This window comes from Primulina tabacum, chromosome 14, assembly GCF_025594145.1.
Source record: "Primulina tabacum isolate GXHZ01 chromosome 14, ASM2559414v2, whole genome shotgun sequence".
NCBI lineage: Eukaryota > Viridiplantae > Streptophyta > Magnoliopsida > Lamiales > Gesneriaceae > Primulina > Primulina tabacum.
The window spans coordinates 16,286,072-16,309,083 of record NC_134563.1 but is presented as its reverse complement, the minus strand read 5'-3'; the positions used below and the strand labels follow the sequence as shown (position 1 = coordinate 16,309,083).

Genomic DNA, 23,012 nt, shown 5'->3' with positions numbered 1-23,012 from the left:
AAAGTCTCTAAAATTACTAGGGAGAACTAGAGAGAAAATTTCGAAAATGTGGATGTGTGAATTTTTAATGGCATGGATCTCCTATTTATAGGGGTTGGCTGCTATCCTGATCGTGTATTATCCTCACGTTTGAACTTTGAATCAAACTTTAAATATAGGATAATTATCATATCAAATCTTATATCTTTATCTGGTATCAATATCATATCAAATTTTAGATCTTTATATGGTATCAGTATCATATCAAATCTTAGATCTTGGTTTATTTATCCCAAAATTAGGCTTATCATCAAAATTCTTATCTCCTCGAAAAAATCGGGGTTTCATAGAACAATTGCCTTTGACAGTTCGGTTAGGTTGTGCTCTTTCAATTAATCAATTAGTCTTGTTTAGGTCCGACACCCTTTGATTATTTTGTGAATAACCAAAATTTTAATTGTCCAACGTTAATTATACAATTTTTATTGGTTAAAGCTAAAAATATATGTTATATAATTTCATAAAAGATATTTTATATATAAAATAGTATCATGTGTGCACGTGTTTTTTCCAACTATTCCTTCTTAATGCTTATTTATTATTAGTTATTATATACACGTGATGCGTGTGTGTACAATTTTTTTATAATTATCGATGGACTAAAGTGTAATTTGACAATTTATGGAGTGACTAAATTTATATTTGAATTGTTGAAATAAAAAAATAAGAATAAACGTGTGTGTTGAAATTTTTTTTTAAAAAAAACAAAATAACAAAAAACAAAAATGTAATATTAGTATCATATAAGGGTAAAAGTGGAAGAAAAAATTGGTATCCTCCAAGGTAGTTACTATCATGTGCTCAACCTTAATAAAATATAATAGATATACGATTTTATCTGTTAAAAAGAAACAAGTTATTAATTTTCTATATAACAATACGATAATAACATACAAGAAAAAAAAATACATTTTCCACGTTACAGGGCAAACGAGATATTTTAAAATGTTGGAAAAACTACAAATCTTATTCAATTTCAGCTCATGTGCACCAATTTAGTCATTTGAACAAAGTCTTATCCCATATCTTTTATTTTCAATGGGGTCTATGTCAGCAATGATATTTTCCATATCAACGAAAATAGTAAAAATTTACACTATAATAAAAAAATACAAATATAATGAAATAATATTGCATTTTAATTATTTAAAGAACCTGCATCACAATAAAGCCATAACCAAAATTATAATTTTTCCATAAAATTTAAAAATTAATCCGGAGCTTCAAAGTGGAGAAACGGCAGGAATTCTTTTTAATTAAGCTCTATAATATATATAATCCAAAATAATTTTTGGCACTATAATATTTATAGATTAATGGAAACAGCTGGATGGCCATACTTCGTGTCTAGAAAACGACCTGTGACAAGTTTATTTATTTTATTTTTCAAATTAGTGACATTTTTATTTTAATAAATCATAAAAAACATGGGTTGTCGGCCTGCAATCTTAGAATAACATTATAATTTATTTTTTTGGAAATAACATTATAATTTATAGAGTTAGAAAAGGTCATGTAAATAATATAATATATATAAAATGAGAAGATCGTCTGAAATTTATATCCACCATTCTTTTTATAAATTGACCGTATACATGTCCAAGATTGAATGTGTACATAACACACAACTCCAAAAACAAACATATATACATACATACATAGGAATCCACGCAACTCCAAATACAAACATATAATATAACAAGTTTCTCAATTAATCTGTTCTTTTGAATCAGAAAACCATTAATGGGAGAAGAATTAGCAGAAGGGCTCCTAGAAATCAAAGAAAACAGCTTGCAAACAGCAATCACACCTACCCAGGAAGAACACTTCGTGCTGATCCATGGAATCGGTGGCGGCGCCTGGTGCTGGTACAAGATCAAGTGTGTGATGGAGAATTCAGGCCACAGAGTCACATGCCTCGATCTCGCAAGTGCCGGAATCGACCACACCGATCCTAACACAGTTCTCTCGTTTCAAGATTACAACAGGCCACTTGTTGAATTCCTTCAGTCCTTGGAAGATGGTCAGCAGGTTCAGCACCATTTCTGCACACGCACAGATACGGGTGTAGTGTGTGTTTTTTCTGCATGATTGGAGATGGGTTTTTTGGAACTTGCAGGTGATTTTGGTGGGGCACAGTGCTGGAGGGCTTAGTGTGAGCGACGCGATTCACAAGTTTGGGAGGAAGATAAAGGCTGCGGTGTTTGTCGGAGCCACCATGTTGAAATTGGGCTTTGCGAGTGATGAAGATGTCAAAGATGTAAGTACATTTTCTACATCTACTTCATTATACATATAGGTAGTTAGGTCATCTCCAACCCAAAATTTTATTTTAAAAAGCTTTACTCTAAAATAGTGCAGTTTTTGTACCAAATACAATGTTCATATCCAACTCATCTACTTCAAATCCTACCCTTTTTATTTTATTTATTTCATTTTTTTATAAGTTATTAAATATATATTTTTTAAATTTAGTGATATAATTATAATTACATTTTATATTGAATATATTTAATATTATATTTTTAATAAATGTGATAATATTACAAAAATGATTAATTTAATTATTTTAAATATATTATTGAAATCTATATTATACGAATTGAAATAAAAATAATTTCAATTGGTGAAATAAAATTAATACATGACATTAAATTAAATAACATTGCACAAATACAACTTCAAATATTTGAACGACCATATTCATCCCATAAATGATTAATTAAAGCATTTCGTAATGCATAATGAGCGTCTTTGTCTTTTATTTTTTTATAACGAGCAAGAAATTCTCGAAATCTGATATGCTCATTGACAGCCATTTCTACCATTGGAGTCGGTGCTTCCCTAGCATCTTCAATCGGTGCACTAAGATCACGTTCATCTTCGATTATCATATTGTGCATTATAATACATGCTTTCATTATATCATTCAAATGATTTTTCTTCCAACCACGTGCTGGAGATGCCACAATCGCAAATCGTGATTGAAGAACGCCAAATGCACGCTCCACATCTTTCCTGCATGACTCTTGCTTCATCGCAAAATACTGCTTCTTCGGACCACGCGGATCATGTATAGTTTGCACAATAGTTGACCATTTCGGATAAATACTATCAGCTAAATAATATCCAGTGTCATATTCTTTTGATCCAATAGTATAATGAGCTGGAGTAGCAATTCCTTGTGCAAGATTGAAAAATAGACTGGAAGACTCTAAAACATTTATATCATTATTGGTTCCAGGCATACCAAAATATGCATGCCATATCCAAATATCGTAATCAGCTACCGCTTCTAAAATGATTGTTGGAGAACCACTACGACCTGCATATTGTCCCGCCCAAGCCGTGGAGCAATTTTTCTACCTCCAATGCATACAGTCGAGACTTCCCAACATTCCAGGAAAACCTCGTTGTTTGCCAATATAAAGAAGTCTGGCAACATCATTGGCAGTAGGTGATCTCAAGTACTGATCCGCAAAAACTTCCACTATAGCTCGACAAAAGTGTTGCATACACTGAATTGCAGTAGATTCTCCTATTTGGATGTATTCATCAGTAGCATCCGCATGTAAGCCATATGCTAGCATTCTCAATGAAGCAGTTGCTTTTTGATTAGTCGATAGACCGAGCCGTCCCAAACTATCACTTCTTTGTGTGAAATAAACATCGTGATTCTTTACGGCATCTACTATCCGAAGGAAAAGATTTCGAGACATTCGAAATCTTCGTCGGAACATTGCTTCATTATAGACTAGATTCTCAGCAAAATAGTCGTTAAACAACTTTTGATCAGCAATTTCACGTTCGCGTCGGATGACTATGTGACCTGGACTGGTAGTTGAGTTTGGACTGGTAGATACATTTTTGACTGGTAGATACACTTTGGACTGGTAGATACGTTTTGAATGGTAGCTGAGTTTAGACTGGTAGATTAGCTTTGGACTGGTAGATACGTTGTGAATGGTAGCTGAGTTTGGACTGGTAGATTAGCTTTTGACTGGTAGATACGTTTTGAATGATAGCTGAGTTTGGACTGGTAGATACGTTTTGAATGGTAGGTAACATTTCCACTATAAATAAACTTCTTGTTGGTTGATTAAATCATAAACATTACAATCTACAACAAAAAAATCTCATTGTCCAAAGAAATTCAATGGAATCCATTTTCCGAACAACCAATAACGCTATTGAAGAAGATAAACTCCTGTGTCATGTTTATCTTGATGTTTCGCAAAATCCTATCATCGGTATAAACCAATCCAAAGAACGATTTTGGAGTCGGATTGAAGAAGCTTTCAATGCCGGCAAATAGAATAACATGCAAGTACGCAATATCATATCATTGCAATATCGCATGCAAGTTATCCTCCGCGCTGTTAGAAAATTATGTGGATGTGTTAGCATAATTGAAAAGCTGAAGCCGAATGGCGCCTCTGAAAAGGATATTGTAAGTATTTATTATTATATTCACATGAATACTCTAAGTCTATTTTTTGTACGAGTAACATATTTTTTGTAGTTGAACATGGCAAATGATTTAATGATCCAAGATAAAAATTTCACTAAAGGATTCAAGTTTGATCATGTTTGGCCTATAATGAAAGATATGGAGAAATTTTCGGCCAACGCTAGTGCACCGATACCAGTATCCAAACAACATGTCACAAATTTGGATTCATCATAGTCGGATACTGAAGAACCAGAATCTCCAATATCAGGTTCCCCTGCAGTAAATTCATTTTCATTTAATTTAAGCAGTGATGAAAATGCAGGTGGAACTCCGTCTCAACGACCTCTTGGAGTGAAAAAATCCAAATTAAAGAAAAAAAGAGAAGAAAATGTTTCAGAATTAATTTCTACGATGAAGGAAGGACATCGCGAGCTTATCAATGTGTTGCAAAAAGGATCTACAGATATGCAACAAAATTATGATATTAAGCTGTTAGCATTGCAAAATGAACAAAAAAAAACTAGAAATTCGACAACAACAAATAGAATTGGCTAAAATTCAGGAGGAAAATAAAATTTTGTACATGGATCTAAGCACAATTGGCGATCCAGAAATGCGTCAAATTGTTCAAAATGAACGAGCAAGAATTATGCAAAAAAGAGATGCAGAATGTCGTCAACATGAGAGCAGCCCATTTGGAAAATATTTTGGTGACGACATTATGCATCTCTTTTTTGCATAATTCTTGCTCGTTCATTTTGAACAATTTGACGCATTTCTGGATCGCCAATTGTGCTTAGATCCATGTACAAAACTTTATTTTCCTCCTAAATTTTAGCCAATTCTATTTGTTGTTGTCGAATTTCTAGTTTTTTTTGTTCATTTTGCAATGCTAACAGCTTAATATCATAATTTTATTGCATATCTGTAGATCCTTTTTGCAACACATTGATAAGCTCGCGATGTCCTTCCTTCATCGTAGAAATTAATTCTGAAACATTTTCTTCTCTTTTTTCTTTAATTTGGATTTTTTCACTCCAAGAGGTCGTTGAGACGGAGTTCCACCTGCATTTTCATCACTGCTTAAATTAATTGAAAATGAATTTACTGCAGGGGAACCTGATATTGGAGATTCTGGTTCTTGAGTATCCGACTGTGATGAATCCAAATTTGTGACATGTTGTTTGGATACTGGTATCGGTGCACTGACGTTGGCCGAAAATTTCTCCATATCTTTCATTATAAGCCAAACATGATCAAACTTGAATCCTTTAGTGAAATTTTTATCTTGGATCATTAAATCCTTTGCCATGTTCAACTACAAAAAATATGTTACTCGTACAAAAAATAGACTTAGAGTATTCATGTGAATATAATAATAAATACTTACAATATCTTTTTCAGAGGCGCCATTCGGCTTCAGCTTTTCAATTATGCTAACACATCCACATAATTTTCTAACAGCGCGGAGGATAATTTGCATGCGACATTGCAATGATCTGATATTGCGTACTTGCATGTTATTCTATTTGCCGGCATTGAAAGCTTCTTCAATCCGACTCCAAAATCGTTCTTTGGATTGGTTTATACCGATGATAGGATTTTGCGAAACATCAAGATAAACATGACACAGGAGTTTATCTTCTTCAATAGCGTCATTGGTTGTTCGGAAAATGGATTCCATTGAATTTCTTTGGACAATGAGATTTTTTTGTTGTAGAATGTAATGTTTATGATTTAATCAACCAACAAGAAGTTTATTTATAGTGGGAATGTTACCTACCATTCAAAACGTATCTACCAGTCCAAACTCAGCTACCATTCAAAACGTATCTACCAGTCAAAAACGTATCTACCAGTCCAAACTCAGCTATCATTCAAAACGTATCTACCAGTCAAAAGCTAATCTACCAGTCCAAACTCAGCTACCATTCAAAACGTATCTACCAGTCAAAAGCTAATCTACCAGTCTAAACTCAGCTACCATTCAAAACGTATCTACCAGTCCAAAGTGTATCTACCAGTCAAAAATGTATCTACCAGTCCAAACTCAACTACCATTCAAACATATCTACCAATCCAAACTCAGCTACCAGTCAAAACGTATCTACCAGTCCAAAATGCATCTAAAAGACATCTATATAATGTAACTATATTATCATACTTTCATACATATTTTACCTTCTTTCTAAATTAAAAATGAATCCACATACTCTATTTGATGCAAACTCATCTAGCTCATCTTCATTGTCAGATAATGAAGATGATATTCAATTTGTTGAAAGCTTTGAAAATAGAAGAAGAGCAATACTGTCAACTATAGCTCGAGAACAAGATTTAGTTGCTGCCTACATCATCCAACAAGAACAAGAAGTCACACACGGAGGGTCAATTCCAGGTCACATAGTCATCCGACGCGAACGTGAAATTGCTGATCAAAAGTTGTTTAACGACTATTTTGCTGAGAATCCAGTATATAATGAAGCAATGTTCCGACGAAGATTTCGAATGTCTCGAAATCTTTTCCTTCAGATAGTAGATGCCGTAAAGAATCACGATGTTTATTTCACACAAAGAAGTGATAGTTTGGGACGACTCGGTCTATCGACTAATCAAAAAACAACTGCTTCATTGAGAATGCTAGCATATGGCTTACCTGCGGATGCTACTGATGAATACATCTAAATAGGAGAATCTACTGCAATTCAGTGTATGCAACACTTTTGTCGAGCTATAGTGGAAGTTTTTGCAGATCAGTACTTGAGATCACCTACTGCCAAAGATGTTGCCAGACTTCTCTATATTGGCAAACAACGAGGTTTTCCTGGAATGTTGGGAAGTCTCGACTATATGCATTTGAGGTGGAAAAATTGCCCCACGGCTTGGGCGGGACAATATGCAGGTCGTAGTGGTTCTCCAACAATCATTTTAGAAGCGGTAGCTGATTACGATCTTTTGATATGGCATGCATATTTTGGTATACCTGGATCCAATAATGATATAAATGTTTTAGAGTCTTCCAGTCTATTTTCCAATCTTGCACGAGGAATTGCTCCTCCAGCTCATTATACTATTGGATCAAAAGAATATGACACTTGATATTATTTAGCTGATAGTATTTATCCGAAATGGTCAACTATTGTGCAAACTATACATGATCCGCGTGGTCCGAAGAAGCAGTATTTTGCGATGAAACAAGAGTCATGCAAGAAAGATGTGGAGCGTGCATTTGGCGTTCTTCAATCACGATTTGCGATTGTCGCATCTCCAGCACGTGGTTGGAAGAAAAATCATTTGAATGATATAATGAAAGCATGTATTATAATGCACAATATGATAATCGAAGATGAACGTGATCTTAGTGCACCGATTGAAGATTATAGGGAAGCATCGACTCAAATGGTAGAAATGGCTGTCAATGAGCATATCAGATTTCGAGAATTTCTTGCTCGTTATAAAAAAATAAAAGACAAAGACGCTCATTATGCATTATGAAATGCTTTAATTGATCATTTATGGGATGAATATGGTCGTTCAAATATTTGAAGTTGTATTTGTGCAATGTTATTTAATTTAATGTCATGTATTAATTTTATTTCACCAATTGAAATTATTTTTATTTCAATTCGTATAATATAGATTTCAATAATATATTTAAAATAATTAAATTAATCATTTTTGTAATATTATCACATTTATTAAAAATATAATATTAAATATATTCAATATAAAATGTAATATAATTATATAACTAAATTTAAAAAATATATATTTAATAACTTATAAAAAAATGAAATAAATAAAATAAAAAAGAATATTACGAGAATATTCTTTTTTAGAGTAGGATTTGAATTAGATGAGTTGGAGATGAACATTGTATTTGATGCAGAAACTGCACTATTTTAGAGTAGAGTTGTTTTAAAATAGAGTTTTGGGTTGGAGATGGCCTTAATACTTAGTACACTGCAACAATGTGTTGTCCACATAGTTTGAAAAATGAAGTTTATCCAACATTTTTTTTTATTTACGATATTTTCTCAAATTTATTTTTGAAAAATGAACTTCAAACATACATTAAAAATATAGTTTTTTAATAAATTACCATGTTTAAATTGATATTTCACATCATAGGCTATAGGAGAAGAATTCCCAATTTTGATCAAGATCTAGATAAGATTTAAAAAACAAGAAGTCAACTTTTGTTTAGTCGATAATTATAAGATTGTGTAATTTTTGTTTTATCAAAAATTATATATTAAAAAATAATTTTTATAATAGCTCAAAAATAATTTTTTAAAAACATTTATAATAACTCAAAACACCATATATCGATTGCTTTAAAAAAATTTTGGTGCGGAAGATTAATGAAACTGTGTGAGTTCCATTAAGGATTTGGATATCAAATAAAAGACAGGGAATTATGATAGTACGGCTGCGTTTGGTTTGAAAGATAGGATATTGAAATGATTAAAAGAGATATGATAAAAAGAATGATTGAAGTAGAAATATAATATATAATGATAAAATAATATTATGTTTGGTATGATGGATAAAAATGTGATAAATAATAATTTTTTGATGAATTGACAAAACTGCCCTTCTAATTGTGTGTCGGTGGGGGGCGGCGGCGGCGGTCGGCCAGAAGCGGCGGCGGCGGTCGGCGGGAAGTGATGGCGGCGGTCGGCCGGAGGAGGCGGTGGCGGTCGGTCGAAAGTGGCGGCGGCGGTCGACCGGCGGCGGCTGTCGGCCGGCGGCAGAGGTTGGCGGTGGATGGTCGGTGGAAAGAAGTGGTGGTGAGTTTGAATTTAGGAAAATGGTAAAATTGGAAAAATACGATGGATTAAGAGTGGGATAAATAATCCTAGGGGGTAAGGAGATATTATTTTAACCTATTTAATATAACCTAATCATTCATATGAGGGATAGACTTGATTAAATAGTCACCCGTACCAAACATATGATTAGGTGGGTTAAAAAAAATAATCCCACCTAATCACCCCTACCAAACAGCCCCCAAGGGATATGGAATAATTGTCAAATTTGTATATATGGTGACAGGAATCAACGGACGTCATTGTGATGGTTGTGATTAATTGCAAACAACTGTCAACAATTTATGCTTATCTCCTGCTCTTGTGTCTGTACAATGTACTATATATCCATGTGTTCTTACCACTCACATATTGTTTATTTAATTTTTTTAGAATGGATTTTGTTTTAAATTTCTTAATAAATTATATATTTTTTTAATGTTTTTTTATTATTTTTCAGAAGATAATTTTGTAGAAAAGTTCTTGGTGAAATCACCAAAAGATCTCATGACTAATATATATATATATATATATATATATATATATATTATTTGAATTTAAAATTTTGAGAAATACCTAACCCTTTAATGTGAATATATTACCATTATAAAATTTTCCTATGCTATCATTATTACTTTTAACAAAATTTTTAATAATAATTTTTTTATTTCGATTTCTCAATTCACAATTACTAATAAATATCTTGTTGTCGATATTATCGATTTTAAAATAGTAGAATAGGATTAAATAATGTGTGACCAATTATTTAATGAGAATATTATTATATTTACAGGGAGTGCCTGATGTATCCGAGTTTGGAAAACTCGACGAGGTGTATGATATTTGGTTCGGGTTAGGACAGGATCATCCCCCTACCAGTGTAATGGTTAAAAAACAATTACAACGCAAACTTATTTACCATATGTCTCCTCAAGAGGTAAAGTTACCTTTTACCTCACGTCTATTTTTTATTAAAAAGAAAAAAAAAGTAAATGAGAGATTTACCATGTAACGAATCAATTGTCGCCTAGTAAAATTCTTAGATTTACCTACAACTAAAGAAATTAGTAAACCCTTAACGGACAAGCTAAGGATTGCAAATGTGTAAACTAATGGTCGAGTCGATTTGATTCCATGATTCTCGGCTTGGTTATATACATTCTTTGTTCATCCTTTTGTACTTGAAAAAATACATAATTCATATTTGCGAAACGAGATTCGTTTAAAAGCATACTTGTTTCGAGATGTAATTGAATCGGTCTGGTAATTATGTGTCAAGGATTCATGCCTAGCAGCAATGCTTCTAAAGCCAGGGCCAATTCAAGCTCTACAATTTGCTACATTTACTGAGACCGAGGATTCGGATAAAGTACCACGAATATACATCAAGACGTCGCGGGATCGAATCCTCAGATCTTATCAGCAAGACGCCATGATCAAGAAATGGACGCCATCTGAAGTTTACGCTTTGGAAAGTGATCACAGCCCTTTCTTTTCAGCTCCACTTTTGCTGATTGACTTGCTGGTTAAAGTTGCAGTTTCTCATGGATCTGGCGAGTAGGTGGTTTGCAATATAAATGGACAAAATCATCCTCTCGACCTTTATACCCTTTCGAACCCTATTCATATGTTTTTTAAACGAAAATAAGATTGCAAGGGGTAGTATTGCATGTAATTTCTTATTATTCAATTGTTGATGATGGATATAATATCAGTATTGATAAAGTTGAAATGTGAAGAAGTCTGAGAAAATGTCTATGTTATACCGATTCAATCGAATCGAACCGAAAACCGTATTTTTTATAATTCAGTTGAAACTCAGATGTAATCGACTTGGAGCAAACTGGACTCGTAGGAAGATGAAAAAGAAATTTTTCAAAACTCGAACCGCTGCTTGATGCTGACTAATCATGGTAAAATGATGACCGGAAATAAGAATTAGAGGTACAGAATCTTTGTGCTTTGTGGCCGCATATTATGTAGGAATTTATTGTGCTTCGAGAATCGAATACCACATCTACAAAAAAAAAAAAAAAAAAAAAAAAAAAGACCAGAGGCAAATCAACTAAAATTATGTGAATGTATAAATCAAAACTTTTTTAATCATGTGCATGACATGCAAAAGATTGATCATTACAATTAGTTGTAGTCTTGTAGAGACTAAGTTTCAGTGGGTTCATAGAACGTGCATTCAAGATTGAACTGAAAGCTCAAAATGAAAACTTGATTGAATCCAATCATGGAAATTTTAAAATGGTCAGAAATCGAAGGATTTTTTTACCCAAGTGGCTTTGGATTAACTGGGGAAAGGTTTTATGTAGCCTTACTCGTGCTTCCACAATGCGAACAACACATAACTGGGAATTACTGAGAGCACCCAACTGGGAATTATCGTATACAAGTTCGAGAGTCTCATAATGCCTCGAAATAGAGTTTCGCTTCATGGAAGTTTATATTACCAGCCATAAACTCACACTTCATGCTGAAATCGATATGTTGCTGGGGTATATATCTTGTTACATGTTGGTGTGATGTCGTTGAGCCACCAAACTTAAATTCATACTCTTTAAATAAAATTAGTATAATGGTGAGCATGGTCGAATTCACAGGGAACGAGAGATGATTTCTTTTGAGTAAAAATACAAATAAAAGGGGGGATTTTTAGATATGAATTTAATAAAATACAAAACTAAATTTGTCCAAGTAAGGAAAACAATACATTTAAATGATATGTGATCAACTAGAATAAAGTGAAGAATTTAATATAAGAAAGATCTGATTCAAGAGAGTTCTACTATTTAATTATATCATTGTTTATCGGCTAACAAATAATTTATTCAATTTGTTCCAAGTAATTAACCTTAGAATTATAGGGATAGCCGCTAAAATTCTTGTGTCTTCCTAAATTAATTAACCGAACCCAGTATCCCGTCAAAACTTATCAATAACCAACTGAGGATGATAGCGTTCCATATTAATTAAAGATAGCTTTTAGATTTGTTAAAATAGTTAATCCTGAAATCTAACAATCGAGATAGCTGCAATTGATAAATTCAGTTATGTTGATTTATTTAGATTAAATATATTATGATATCACAACACATCTAATCTGTGTTACTCATGTACCAATCATTCATAAAAATTACGGATCACTGAATTCATGGTTAGCAGTATAAAATCCTATATCGAATTAAATTGTTAGATTAATTGATATACAATATTCATAGAATTAAATCATAAATTGACAAATACTTGGAATAGCATGCATATTAAATATAAGAACGAATACCTCGCAGTGATAAATTAAACCGTAAAAACAACCCTTAAATCAGGCTAGGAAATTAGACAATCATGGTTTGGTATACAATCTCCATGAAATTAAAATAAGAATAAAACAAAAGTGTGAAAACTAAAATCACAGGAAAAATTAATACAAACAAATATCCTTCCACCTTTTTGTACTGTACGTTGGGTTCTTGTGGTGTTGGAGGAATTCTTCTTCCTTGATTGTTAAATCTTCTGCCGCGGCTTCTCTTCTCTTCCACGTGAGATTGTGGCTTTTTATTTTTATTTTTTTTGAAGCTTTTGTTTGTTACAAAAATCTTATCTTGCCATTCTAAAATCTAGAATATATTATGAAACATCACTAGAATATTGAGTTTTTATGGGGAAAAAAACTCTATCATGTATTTATTCCTTAATATGAAAATTTTTAATTCTCACTAGGCAGCCGAAAATTAGTCATAAGGCGTGATCACGCCATGTCCAAAAATCACTTTTGAATTTTTCTGCTTCAAGTTTTCCATTAAGATCGTATCGACAACTTTAATTATGATATAAAATCACCATTTTAGCCTAGATTTATCGCAAGAGCAGAAAACTTCATCCTACAATACAATTACACAAAAATGTGTCAATTAAGCATGTTTGACGTGGTAACAATGAGAGATACGACAACAAAAATGCAAACTTTACGAGCCTATCAAATCTCCCACACCCAAGCCATGCTTGTTCTCAAACATAAAAGTGTTCAATTCATTATCTCAACTCTTTGTCCTCTCTATGCTTCATTTGCTTGTCCGTAATATATATATTTTCATGTACCAAAGCAATTTAATTGTAAAGCATCTAACATACCAACATCATGAAAAATTGCTTCCATCCTCACAAGATTCGCTCATTTCACTCGTAAGTGTCTAGGTATGTATCAAGGAGCTCTCATGTCAAAACACTGAAATTTTTTACCATAAGCTTGAAATATATCACATCGTCCACCAAATGAATGAATTAAAATGCACAAACAAGGGCTTTAAATGGGTTGTACCGTGGCTAGAGGTGAGGCAACGATTTTGAGCATGAGTCACTCGATCTCAACAATTTGCATTTTCTTGGCTCAAAGCAATGCTTAATGCGAAAAATTTGTATGATTCTCCAATTCAAGGTTCAAATAGAGGAATAACCAACAGAAGAGATTTATCATGGCTTGTAATGTGGTTATTTTCCGATGAATAGGCTCACGCTCGAACTTGGCTCACCAGGGGTAAATGAATCAGGGTAGGAACAAAAGAACGGCACTGATGATGCGAAAGAAAACGGTTTGAACCTAATGCCCTTTACTTTTGTTTGTTCACATAATCTATCACAAGGTGTCAAAAAAGACATGTATAACAATGCAAGTTCTAGAAAAATCAACAATGCATGCCCAACACACAATCAAATAAAATAGAGCATGTTATAATGTTAGCTCATAGACTCAAAGCCCACCAAAGGAAATGGTATGGTTGCTAGACCCCATACATTTATCATTTCCGCATATCATCAAGAGAAACTCCCCATAAATGCAGCAGTAAGAATGCAAAATCAGTTGTACACAAAGAAAACATCAGTTTTTTTCGTAGACTCGCATCAGAGGCACTCAAGATTAAAATGAGAGAGATAATGAATAAACACTAGATGCTTTATGGATCAAAAAAATTCACTCTACCGTACTCTCTCTTTTTTTTAATAATAAATTTTTTCTGAATAAACATGCAAAAAAATGGAAAAAATAGAAACTGAAATTAGAAATAAGGCTATATACCCCCTCCCACACCTATATGTGGGCATGTCCTCAATGACACAAAAAGTAGATGCACAACGCAGACAGTAAAAACGTAAAGGAAGTTAGAGAATTCCCCTGAAAATTGTTGGGCGTCATATGGCGGTGCGATCGTTTGCGCGAACAAGGGTGGATGAACGGTGTTTCGTTCACTTTGATGGAAGCAGCTGAGAAGAGATGAATGAGACGTGAGAACAAATAGGATAAGATAAAAGAAACGTAATTTTTTTGTTTTTTTATTTGCCCTTGAGACAATCATCAGAAGATATTTTCTTACAAAATGTTATCACGCCTTGTTAAGAGACATCTTTTGCATGTAGGGCCCAAAATTTTCAAAATCAGAAGATGTTTTCTCACAAGGCGTGATCACGCCTTGTTAAGAGACATCTTCTGCATGTAGGGCCAAAATATTTTAAAAAAACAGGAGGTTGTTTCTCAAAAGGCTTGATCATACCTTGCTAGAAAACATCTATTGCGTGCACGCCTTGTTAGAAGATATCTTCTGCACAATGGTAACAAAATTGTACTTTTTTTAAAAAAATAAATAAACAAAAAGGAAAAAAAATCAAAATAATAAAAATTAAAAAAATTTAGGTTGCCTACCAAAAGCGCAACTTTTTGACGTCGTTATGCTCGATATTCATTCTTTCTTGTTGCTCATGGTGGTTCATAGATGATCACTTTTTCCACTTTATTCCACTTGAGTATTTTCATAGCAAATTTCAGCATGTGCCTGTATTCTTTGAATTTCTTGAAAATCCCTATCCCTTGAATATTTCCTCTTTTTTTCATGAGTACATTCTTGGGTCGATCTGGAGGGAGTTTTCGCTCAATTTTAGATGTCTGCAAATCAAAGAGAGAAAACGGTCTTCCTAGAAAAATTTGACCAGACTTTGAAGTTTTCAAAATTGGTCTTCCTAGAAAAATTTGACCAGACTTTGAAGTTTTCAAAAATGGTCTTCCTAGAAAAATTTGACTATTCAAATCATCATTTTCCATGTCAAGCACATAAAAGTCAGCAGGAAAAACCAAATCTTCAACTTTAACAAGAACATCTCTTCAATTACACCTCTAGGATAAACTATGGACCTATCAGCCAACTAAACCACAATGCCGGTTTCAGTCAGAAGTCCAAGTTTCAAATAATCATAAACAAAATCAGGCATGACATTGATAGAAGCACCCAAATCTAACATAGTCTTTTCAAGTCTAGTATCGCCAATAGTACAAGGGATAGAAAACATACCTGGATAACTGCATTTGATAGGAATAGTTTTTTGAATAACAGCAGAAACATGTTCTCCTACCTTCTCCTTTTTACACCCCTTCAACTTACGTCTCTTTTTTTGTAGTACACAATTATTTTAAAATTTAGCACAACGAGGTACTGGTTTAATAGCATCTAATGAAGGAATATTTACCTCACCTCTACGAAAAGTGTTATTCAACTCCTTAATAATTTCACTTTTCCTATTCAATGCAAGAGAGAATGGGGGAATATGTTTATACTTAAATATATGGGAAAACTTACCTTTCGGGGCATCATCTTGATTGATTATTTTATACTCAACTTTTATCTCATTCTCTTCCTTTTGATTGGCTGATTCTTGTACCCCAATTTCTTGAACCTCCAATTCTTTACAATTTCTCAAAGTAATTGCACTCACATTCTCCCTTGGATTCACCACTGTTTGAGAAGGTAGATTACCTAAATTTTGTGCTTCCAACTTGTGAATTGCGGTCGCCAACTTCCCACTTGAGTGCTCAAATTTTGAATGCTAGCCCTCGTTTCCTGTTGAAATTTTTTAGTGTTCTCAGCTAAGGCCTTCACAATTTCATCTAGGGACATAACTGAGTTAGAGGCTTGCGCAAGTGATGGATGTTTGTGAAAATTTTGTTGTGGATATCCTTGTTGACCTCCTTGATTCCTATAGCTGAAATTCGGGCGATCTTTTCATCCTAGATTGAAGCTATTAGAATATGGATCGTATCGGCGCTGCTGTTGTCCAAGAAATACTTCGATTGCATTAACTTGTTGTGTGAGATCTTTTTGTAATATAGGGTACATATCTGTCGAATGTCCAACAATCGCACATATACCACAAGCTCTGGCATGTTGTACCTATCCTACAACCAACTTTTCCAAAAGAAATGTCAAAGAATCTAACTTTTGATCGATAGGATTAGCGCTTACCTCATTAACTTGTCGTGGGGGGTTATCTTGCCTAGTCCCAAACTGTTGTGCATTGGCAGCCATGTTGGAGATTAGAGCTCGTGCCTCTTGAGGTACCTCCACTTGCTGCGTCAATCATGTTCCTATCGAAAAGTGAGAGACCCTCGTAGAAATATTGAACTAGGAGCTGTTCTGGAATCTGATGTTGAGGACAAATGTCATATAATTTCTTAAATCTCTCCCAATATTCATATAAAGTCTCCCCTTGCAGCTGTCTAATCCCACAAATATCCTTCCTGATATTTTCTGCTCGGGAAGCTGCGAAAAACTTCTCCAAAAATTGTTGTTTCATATTGTCCAAAGTTGTTATCGTCCCTGAGGGCAAGTAATAGAGCCAATCCTTAGCTTTGTCGGCTAAAGAGAATGGAAAAGCTCGCAATGAGATTTTCTCCTCAGTAATCCCTTGGGATTTCATGGTTGTGCACATAATATGAAACTCTTTCAGATGTTTGTGAGGATCTTCACCTGCAAGACCACGGAAAGTAGGAAATAAATGAATCAAACCCGATTTTAATTAAAAATTAGCTTCAGTAATAGGGAATTGAATGCATAATGGATGCTGAATAACATTAGGATTAGCTTACTCCCTGAGGGTTCTTTGAATTGGTTCTGCCATTACTTCTTCGTCGCTCTCGCTCCTTTCAGTGTTGAGATCAAGATCGGATTCTCTTTTAGTGTCAGTTGACTTCAATGCTATGTTTAAACCAGGAGATGATGATGATGGTTGTTTACCCCGTAGCCTTGCTTATTTTCTCAATCTTCTAGCTGTCTTCTCGATTTCCAGAATATATCCTAGTTCACCTGTACGAGAAGAACAAGGCATAAAAGAAAATAAAATAACTAAACTCGAAAGAAACTAACCTTGCACCGTTCCCCGGCAACGGCGCCAAAATTTGGTGTGCTATCGTTGATCCACCAAACTTAAATTCCTACTCTCTAAATAAAATTAGTGTAATGTTGAGCATGGTCGAATCCACAAGGAATGAGAGATGATTTCTTTCGAGTAAAAATTCAAATAAAAGGGGGCATTTTTGGATATGAATTTAATAAAATACTAAACTAAATTTTTCCAAGTAAGGAAAACAATAAATTTAAATGATATGTGATCAACTAGAATAAAGTGAAGAATTTAATATGAGAAAGATCTGATTCAAGAGAGTTCTACTATTTAATTATATCACTGTTCATCAGCTAACAAATAATTTGTTAAAGTTGTTCCAAGCAATTAACCTTAGAATTATAGGGATAGCCGTTAAAATTCTTGTGTTTTCATAAATTAATTGACCAAACCCAACATCCCGTCAAACTTATCAATAACAAACTGGGCATGATAGCGTTCCATATTAATTAAAGATAGCTTTTAGATTTGTGAAAACAGTTAATCCTGAAATCTAACAAACGAGATAGCTGCAATTGATAAATTCAGTTATGTTGACTTATTTAGATTAAATATATTATGATATCACAACATATCTAATCTGTGTTACTCATGTTCCAATAATTCATGACAATTACGGATCACTGAATTCATGGTTAGCAGTATAAAATCCTATATCGAATTAAATTGTCATATTAATTGATATACAATATTCATAGAATTAAATCATAAATCGACAAATACTTGAAATAACATGCATATTAAATATAAGAACAAATACCTTGCAGTGATAAATTAAACAGTAAAAACAACCCTTAAACAAGAATAGAAAATTAGCCAAGCATAGTTTGGTATACAATCTCAATGAAATTAAAATAAGAATAAAACAAAAGTGTGAAAACTAAATTCAAAGGAAAAATTGATACGCACAAATCTCCTTCTACCTTTTTGTATTGTACCATTGGGTTCTTCTGGTGTTGGAGGAATTCTTCTTCCTTGATTGTTAAATCTTCTGCTACGACCTCTCCTCTCTTCCACGTGAGATTGTGGCTTTTTATTTTAAATTTTTTGAGGATTTTGTTTGTTACAAAAATCTTATCTTGTCATTCTAAAATCTAGAAGACATTATGAAACATCCACTAGAATATTGAGTTTTTATGGGAAAAAAAAACTCTGTCTTGTATTTATTCCTTGATATGAAAATTCTTAATTCTCACTTGGCAGCTGAAAAGTAGTCATAAGATGTGATCACGCCATGTCCAAAAATCACTTATGAATTTTTTTGCTTCAAGTCTTCCATTAAGATCATGTCGGAAATTTTAGTTGTGATATAAAGTCACCATTTTAGCCTACATTTATTGCAAGAGCAGAAAACTTCATCCTACAATAAAATCACACAAAAATGTGTCAATTAAGCACGTTGTATGTGGTAACAATGGGAGATACGATAACAAAAATGCAAACTATTACGAGTCTATCACATGTCTCAAGTTGACTTCACAGTGAAATGTAAAGTGGTTAACAAGCTTAAAAGTTCTCGAACCTAGAAGGCTCACCATTTCAAAACATCACTAGCTGATTAACACCGTCTATTAGATGCAAATAGATATGTTTTAGCAAAACAACAATAAATGTATGAAAAGTGGCATTGTTACCTTGATACTGCTTTGTAGTAGCAACTCCAGGCAGCAAAGCTGTAAAGATGCTGACTGGCAACGTACCGCACACAATCCCATCCATTTGCAGGATCAGCAAGATTATATGCTATTCCTACAAGTTCAAAAGATGAGGAAATGATTTAGAACTTTTAAAAAATTACAATGCACCTATCCCAAGTAATAACAAAGCCCAGGTCACTACTGAAATAAAAGAACCAAACATGAAGGAAGATCTACAAAAGTAGCTACAATTATTTAATAATTTCAAGACTTATGAACTCCAATAGTTCGAAGCTCCTCCTTCATCCCGGCAGAAAAAGTACTGCATTCCACTTTCAAGCAAAGATTGATGATCTCTAATGCATCCCAATACCTTTGCAAGGATAATAATGACTTGCATAACTAAAGAAATTGAACACATGAAAATTTTACTCAGAAAATCATTATCACACAACAGAGTTAATGGATGATCATATATAATATCAAAGTCTAACAAGGGACGAACACATTTAGGAAAATATAAAGAGAAACATGTGGAAGTAATCATTGATGTGATCTGGGTGAATCGGGTGAGCTGAGTCGGGGCAATCCACCGGATGATGATTTGTGCTTTGTTTAAGGAAATGAGCAAGGAAATGTATCTTGTAGCGAAGATATACCTCTGTATAATATGGCTTCGACTGTAACCTGCAAACATGAAATGAACTCGTGAATGGGCGTCGGAGGGGTGTCCGATGTGGCCACTCCGATACTTAAGTCAGCAGGTTGAAGACAAAGAACACAAACGATATATGTGAGTGCTTGATAATTCAAGATTCCAAGCTCTGTAAATGAGAAATATATCTATTATTTATAGTAGTAAATCTCATCATTACTTTGTTTTCAGTGCCCACCTGCTAAGTATGGTAAGACGGCTGCCCATACATTCTGATGACTTATCTAACACGTCAAATCGCTGTAGTTCTGACAGATAAGATATCCTATGCTTACACCCTCGAGTGTGGCATTGTTTCCAAGGTGGCTCGGGTAGAATAGTTTCCTAGGGACTTTGTATAAAGGCCCGGGCTGTTGATTGCCCGGGAATAAAATATCCCGGACGTTCACCTACCCGGCTGCTGAAGAAAATATCCTGCATATTGACTCTGATTTGGGCTATCCATATAATTTCCCGGGTCATCCATGACACCCGGGCTCTTATGGGGGTATCACCATCCATCATTTAAATAGTCGGACTAGAGTCTTACTTGCTGTCTCGATCAGTCATTATTGGGCTTCAATATAAAGATAATCAACTCCAAATTTATAAAAGCATCGGGGGCTTCAAATATCCCAGAGATGGGATGAAATGCCGAGAGCTTCAATTTACCAGGCTTTGAATAAGATGCTGGGGCCTTATGTCTCCCGGTCTTTGAATAAGATCCCGGGGCCTCATGTCTTCCGGTCTTTGAATCAAATGTCGTTTGGTACTCTCGGGCAACAAGGCTAATGTCAGGCTGACGTGTACCCTAGCATTTAATCCCGCCAAAAAGCGTTCCGCATCCCAAGAATCCGATAAGCCTGACACACCTTGATATATGTGCGCGTCCTTTCGCCTACCTGCACAACTTCCTAGATCCATCCTAATCGTCGATCTGCCTTTAGATCAACGGTTGGGACTGTACCCCACTTCGCCTATATACAACCAAGCACCCCCTTCATTTGTCACTTTCTAAAATTCAAATTCTGTCAAACCCTCTTCCCCCTCCGCGACGCAGTGCTCTCCTAGCTCAGGCGATCCTCAACCACCGTCACAACTTCGTTCGCACAGCCACCACCTTTCTCCCACCAAACTTGTAAGTTCCTTCTCTATTTCTCACAAATGTCTAACTCTACCTCTTCTACCTCAGGAGCAAATGTGCGAGGCTCACCCAGTGATGAGTCCACCGCGATGCGCTCCGCTTCGCCTCCTCCCTCTCCCCCCCTCCGATCCACCACCCAACCTTCTAAAAAAACCAAAACCCAAAAATCCAAACCCTCCTCCTCTGGCCCCGCCCTTCCCAAGTTCTGAAAAAGATCAAAGATAAGGGCAAAGCCCGGGCTTCGAGCCCTCCCCAAACTGAGACTTTGGGAGTTCCCTGGTTCGCCTCAATGAGCAGCACATTGCGCTCGAGGGCTGATGAGGAACTCCGAATCTTGGGCTCTATCCCTTCCACCTTTCCTATCATAATCCCCGACCCTTCTGATAGGGCAGACAGCCCTCCCCCTGGTTACACCACATTTTTCCAAGACCCAATGGTCTCCGGTTCCCCATCCCTGCTTTTTACATCGAGGTTGCCAAGTTTTTTGGCATGCCTATTAACCAACTCCACCCCAACTCCTTCCGCATCATGGCTTCAGCCTATGTTCTCTTTAAAATGAATAACCTTCTTATCAACTCCCTTGTTTTTCATTATTTCTTTGTTTGTAGACTGGGTGATAATGCCTTCTCTCTGTCTGCCCGGTTAGATGCTCGGTTTCTTGATGACATCCCTTATTCCCAGAAGGGGTGGAAAGGAAGATTCTTCTTTATTCAACTCCCGGGTCCCCTTCCTTGCTTGACCGGGTTTCTCCCTTCTCTTCCTCCCCAACCTTCCCTTCCAAAGGCTTATAAGTTTGAGGACCCCTTCCTCAGAAGCCAAACCCTGGTCGAGGGCCGCAAATACTCTTCCTCCATCCTTATCTCTGATGAGAATTTGGTTGCGTATGGGTTGAGTGCCCGGGCTGAAGACCCAATGGACCGGGTAATTGACGAGGTTGCTGACTCGGGCGCTTAACCCGATAATTTCTTTATTGTACTTATTTCTCTATCTCTGTTCGTATGTTGTAATATATTCATACTAACTTCCCTTATTATTGTGCAGATAATTCGACAATGCAAGAGGCCTTCGCCAAGAAATGGGCGGATGAGAAGGCAGCCTAGGAGAAAAAATTGGCAGCCTGGAAGGCGGCGGTAGAGAAAAAGAAAAAGGAGGCCGAGGAGGAGGCAGCCCGACAAGCTGAATCTACCCGGCCAAGTGCTCGACAGGAGAGAGAGGCGTCTCGGCTGATTCCCTGGAAGATTCTGAAGGTCATGTTCCTCTCCTATAGAGGAAACGAAAGGCTGCAACAAGCCCAGAGCTCGTACTCCTTGAAAGCAACCAGGAAGAAGGCCAGGGCACCTCCCGTTCATCTCCTCCTCCTACACAAGAACAGCAGCGGCGGGAGCCTCTTTAGCCTGGCCAGTTGACCCGGGCCATCATCTTCTTGGAGAGGGCCACTCCATCAAGTGTTCATCTTCTTAAGCAGATGCTGATTCCTATAGAGGAGGCCTTCCTGAAGAGCTTCGAGCCAACCACAAAATATTTTGATGGTTCAAACCGGCTCCTATCCGTAAGTATTTCTTCACTTCATTATCCTATTTTTTTAACTCCTTCTGTGCAGGGTGTTCAAATGCTGGTGGCAGCCTTTGAAGAGGTGGCTGCAACAACTTCTATACAGAATCCTCAAGCTCAGGTTGCTCGAGAGCTTCACGAGCAGATGCAAGGAGAGCTTACCCGGGCTAAAGCTGCCCATGAAGGAGAAATTGTTAACCTCCACACCTCTTTGGACAAGGCTAGAGATGACATCAATGAGGGCCTTATCTGGTAGAAAACTCTGCGAGGTACTACATCTTCCTTGGAGTTGAGGAATCGTTCTCTATCCGAGCAGGTAGAGGTGCAACAATCCCGAACGGAGAAAGTTGAAAGCGCCCTGGCTTTGGCTGAGTACAACAAGGACAAGTGGCATGCCTCCTTCCTCCAGTCTCCAGATTTCAAGAAAGCCGTTGAAGACCGGGCCTATCCCCTC

At 35.6% G+C, this 23,012-nt stretch overlaps 1 protein-coding gene and 1 non-coding gene across 3 annotated transcripts; both read left to right on the top strand.

The window, feature by feature from the left end:
• The first annotated feature begins 1,600 nt into the window (after window positions 1-1,600).
• Window positions 1,601-11,126, top strand: LOC142525243 (methylesterase 17-like). Of its 2 annotated transcripts, XM_075629463.1 has the most exons (5): window positions 1,610-1,741; window positions 1,773-2,070; window positions 2,159-2,299; window positions 10,097-10,240; window positions 10,583-11,126. In XM_075629463.1, exons 2-5 carry the CDS (start codon window positions 1,783-1,785, stop codon window positions 10,862-10,864), a joined length of 855 nt encoding a protein of 284 aa, XP_075485578.1. In that variant the 5' UTR covers window positions 1,610-1,741; window positions 1,773-1,782; the 3' UTR covers window positions 10,865-11,126. The 2 variants fall into 2 exon arrangements, with proteins under 2 accessions (XP_075485579.1, XP_075485578.1); XM_075629464.1 differs by lacking the exon at window positions 10,097-10,240 and having other exon boundaries at window positions 1,601-2,070.
• Window positions 11,127-16,771: 5,645 nt separating this feature from the next.
• On the top strand, window positions 16,772-16,878 carry LOC142525726 (small nucleolar RNA R71). Its single transcript, XR_012815177.1, has one exon. It is a non-coding gene; the product is annotated as a small nucleolar RNA R71 (small nucleolar RNA).
• The last annotated feature ends 6,134 nt before the right edge of the window (window positions 16,879-23,012 follow it).

Bases quoted from the DNA above. Each gene is read 5' to 3' on its own strand.
- LOC142525243 (XM_075629463.1), top strand. From the start codon at position 1,783: ATGGGAGAAGAATTAGCAGAAGGGCTCCTAGAAATCAAAGAAAACAGC. The intron at 2,300-10,096 runs GTAAGTACATTT...TTATATTTACAG, and splicing joins GTGATGAAGATGTCAAAGAT to GGAGTGCCTGATGTATCCGA. The intron at 10,241-10,582 runs GTAAAGTTACCT...TTATGTGTCAAG, and splicing joins ACCATATGTCTCCTCAAGAG to GATTCATGCCTAGCAGCAAT.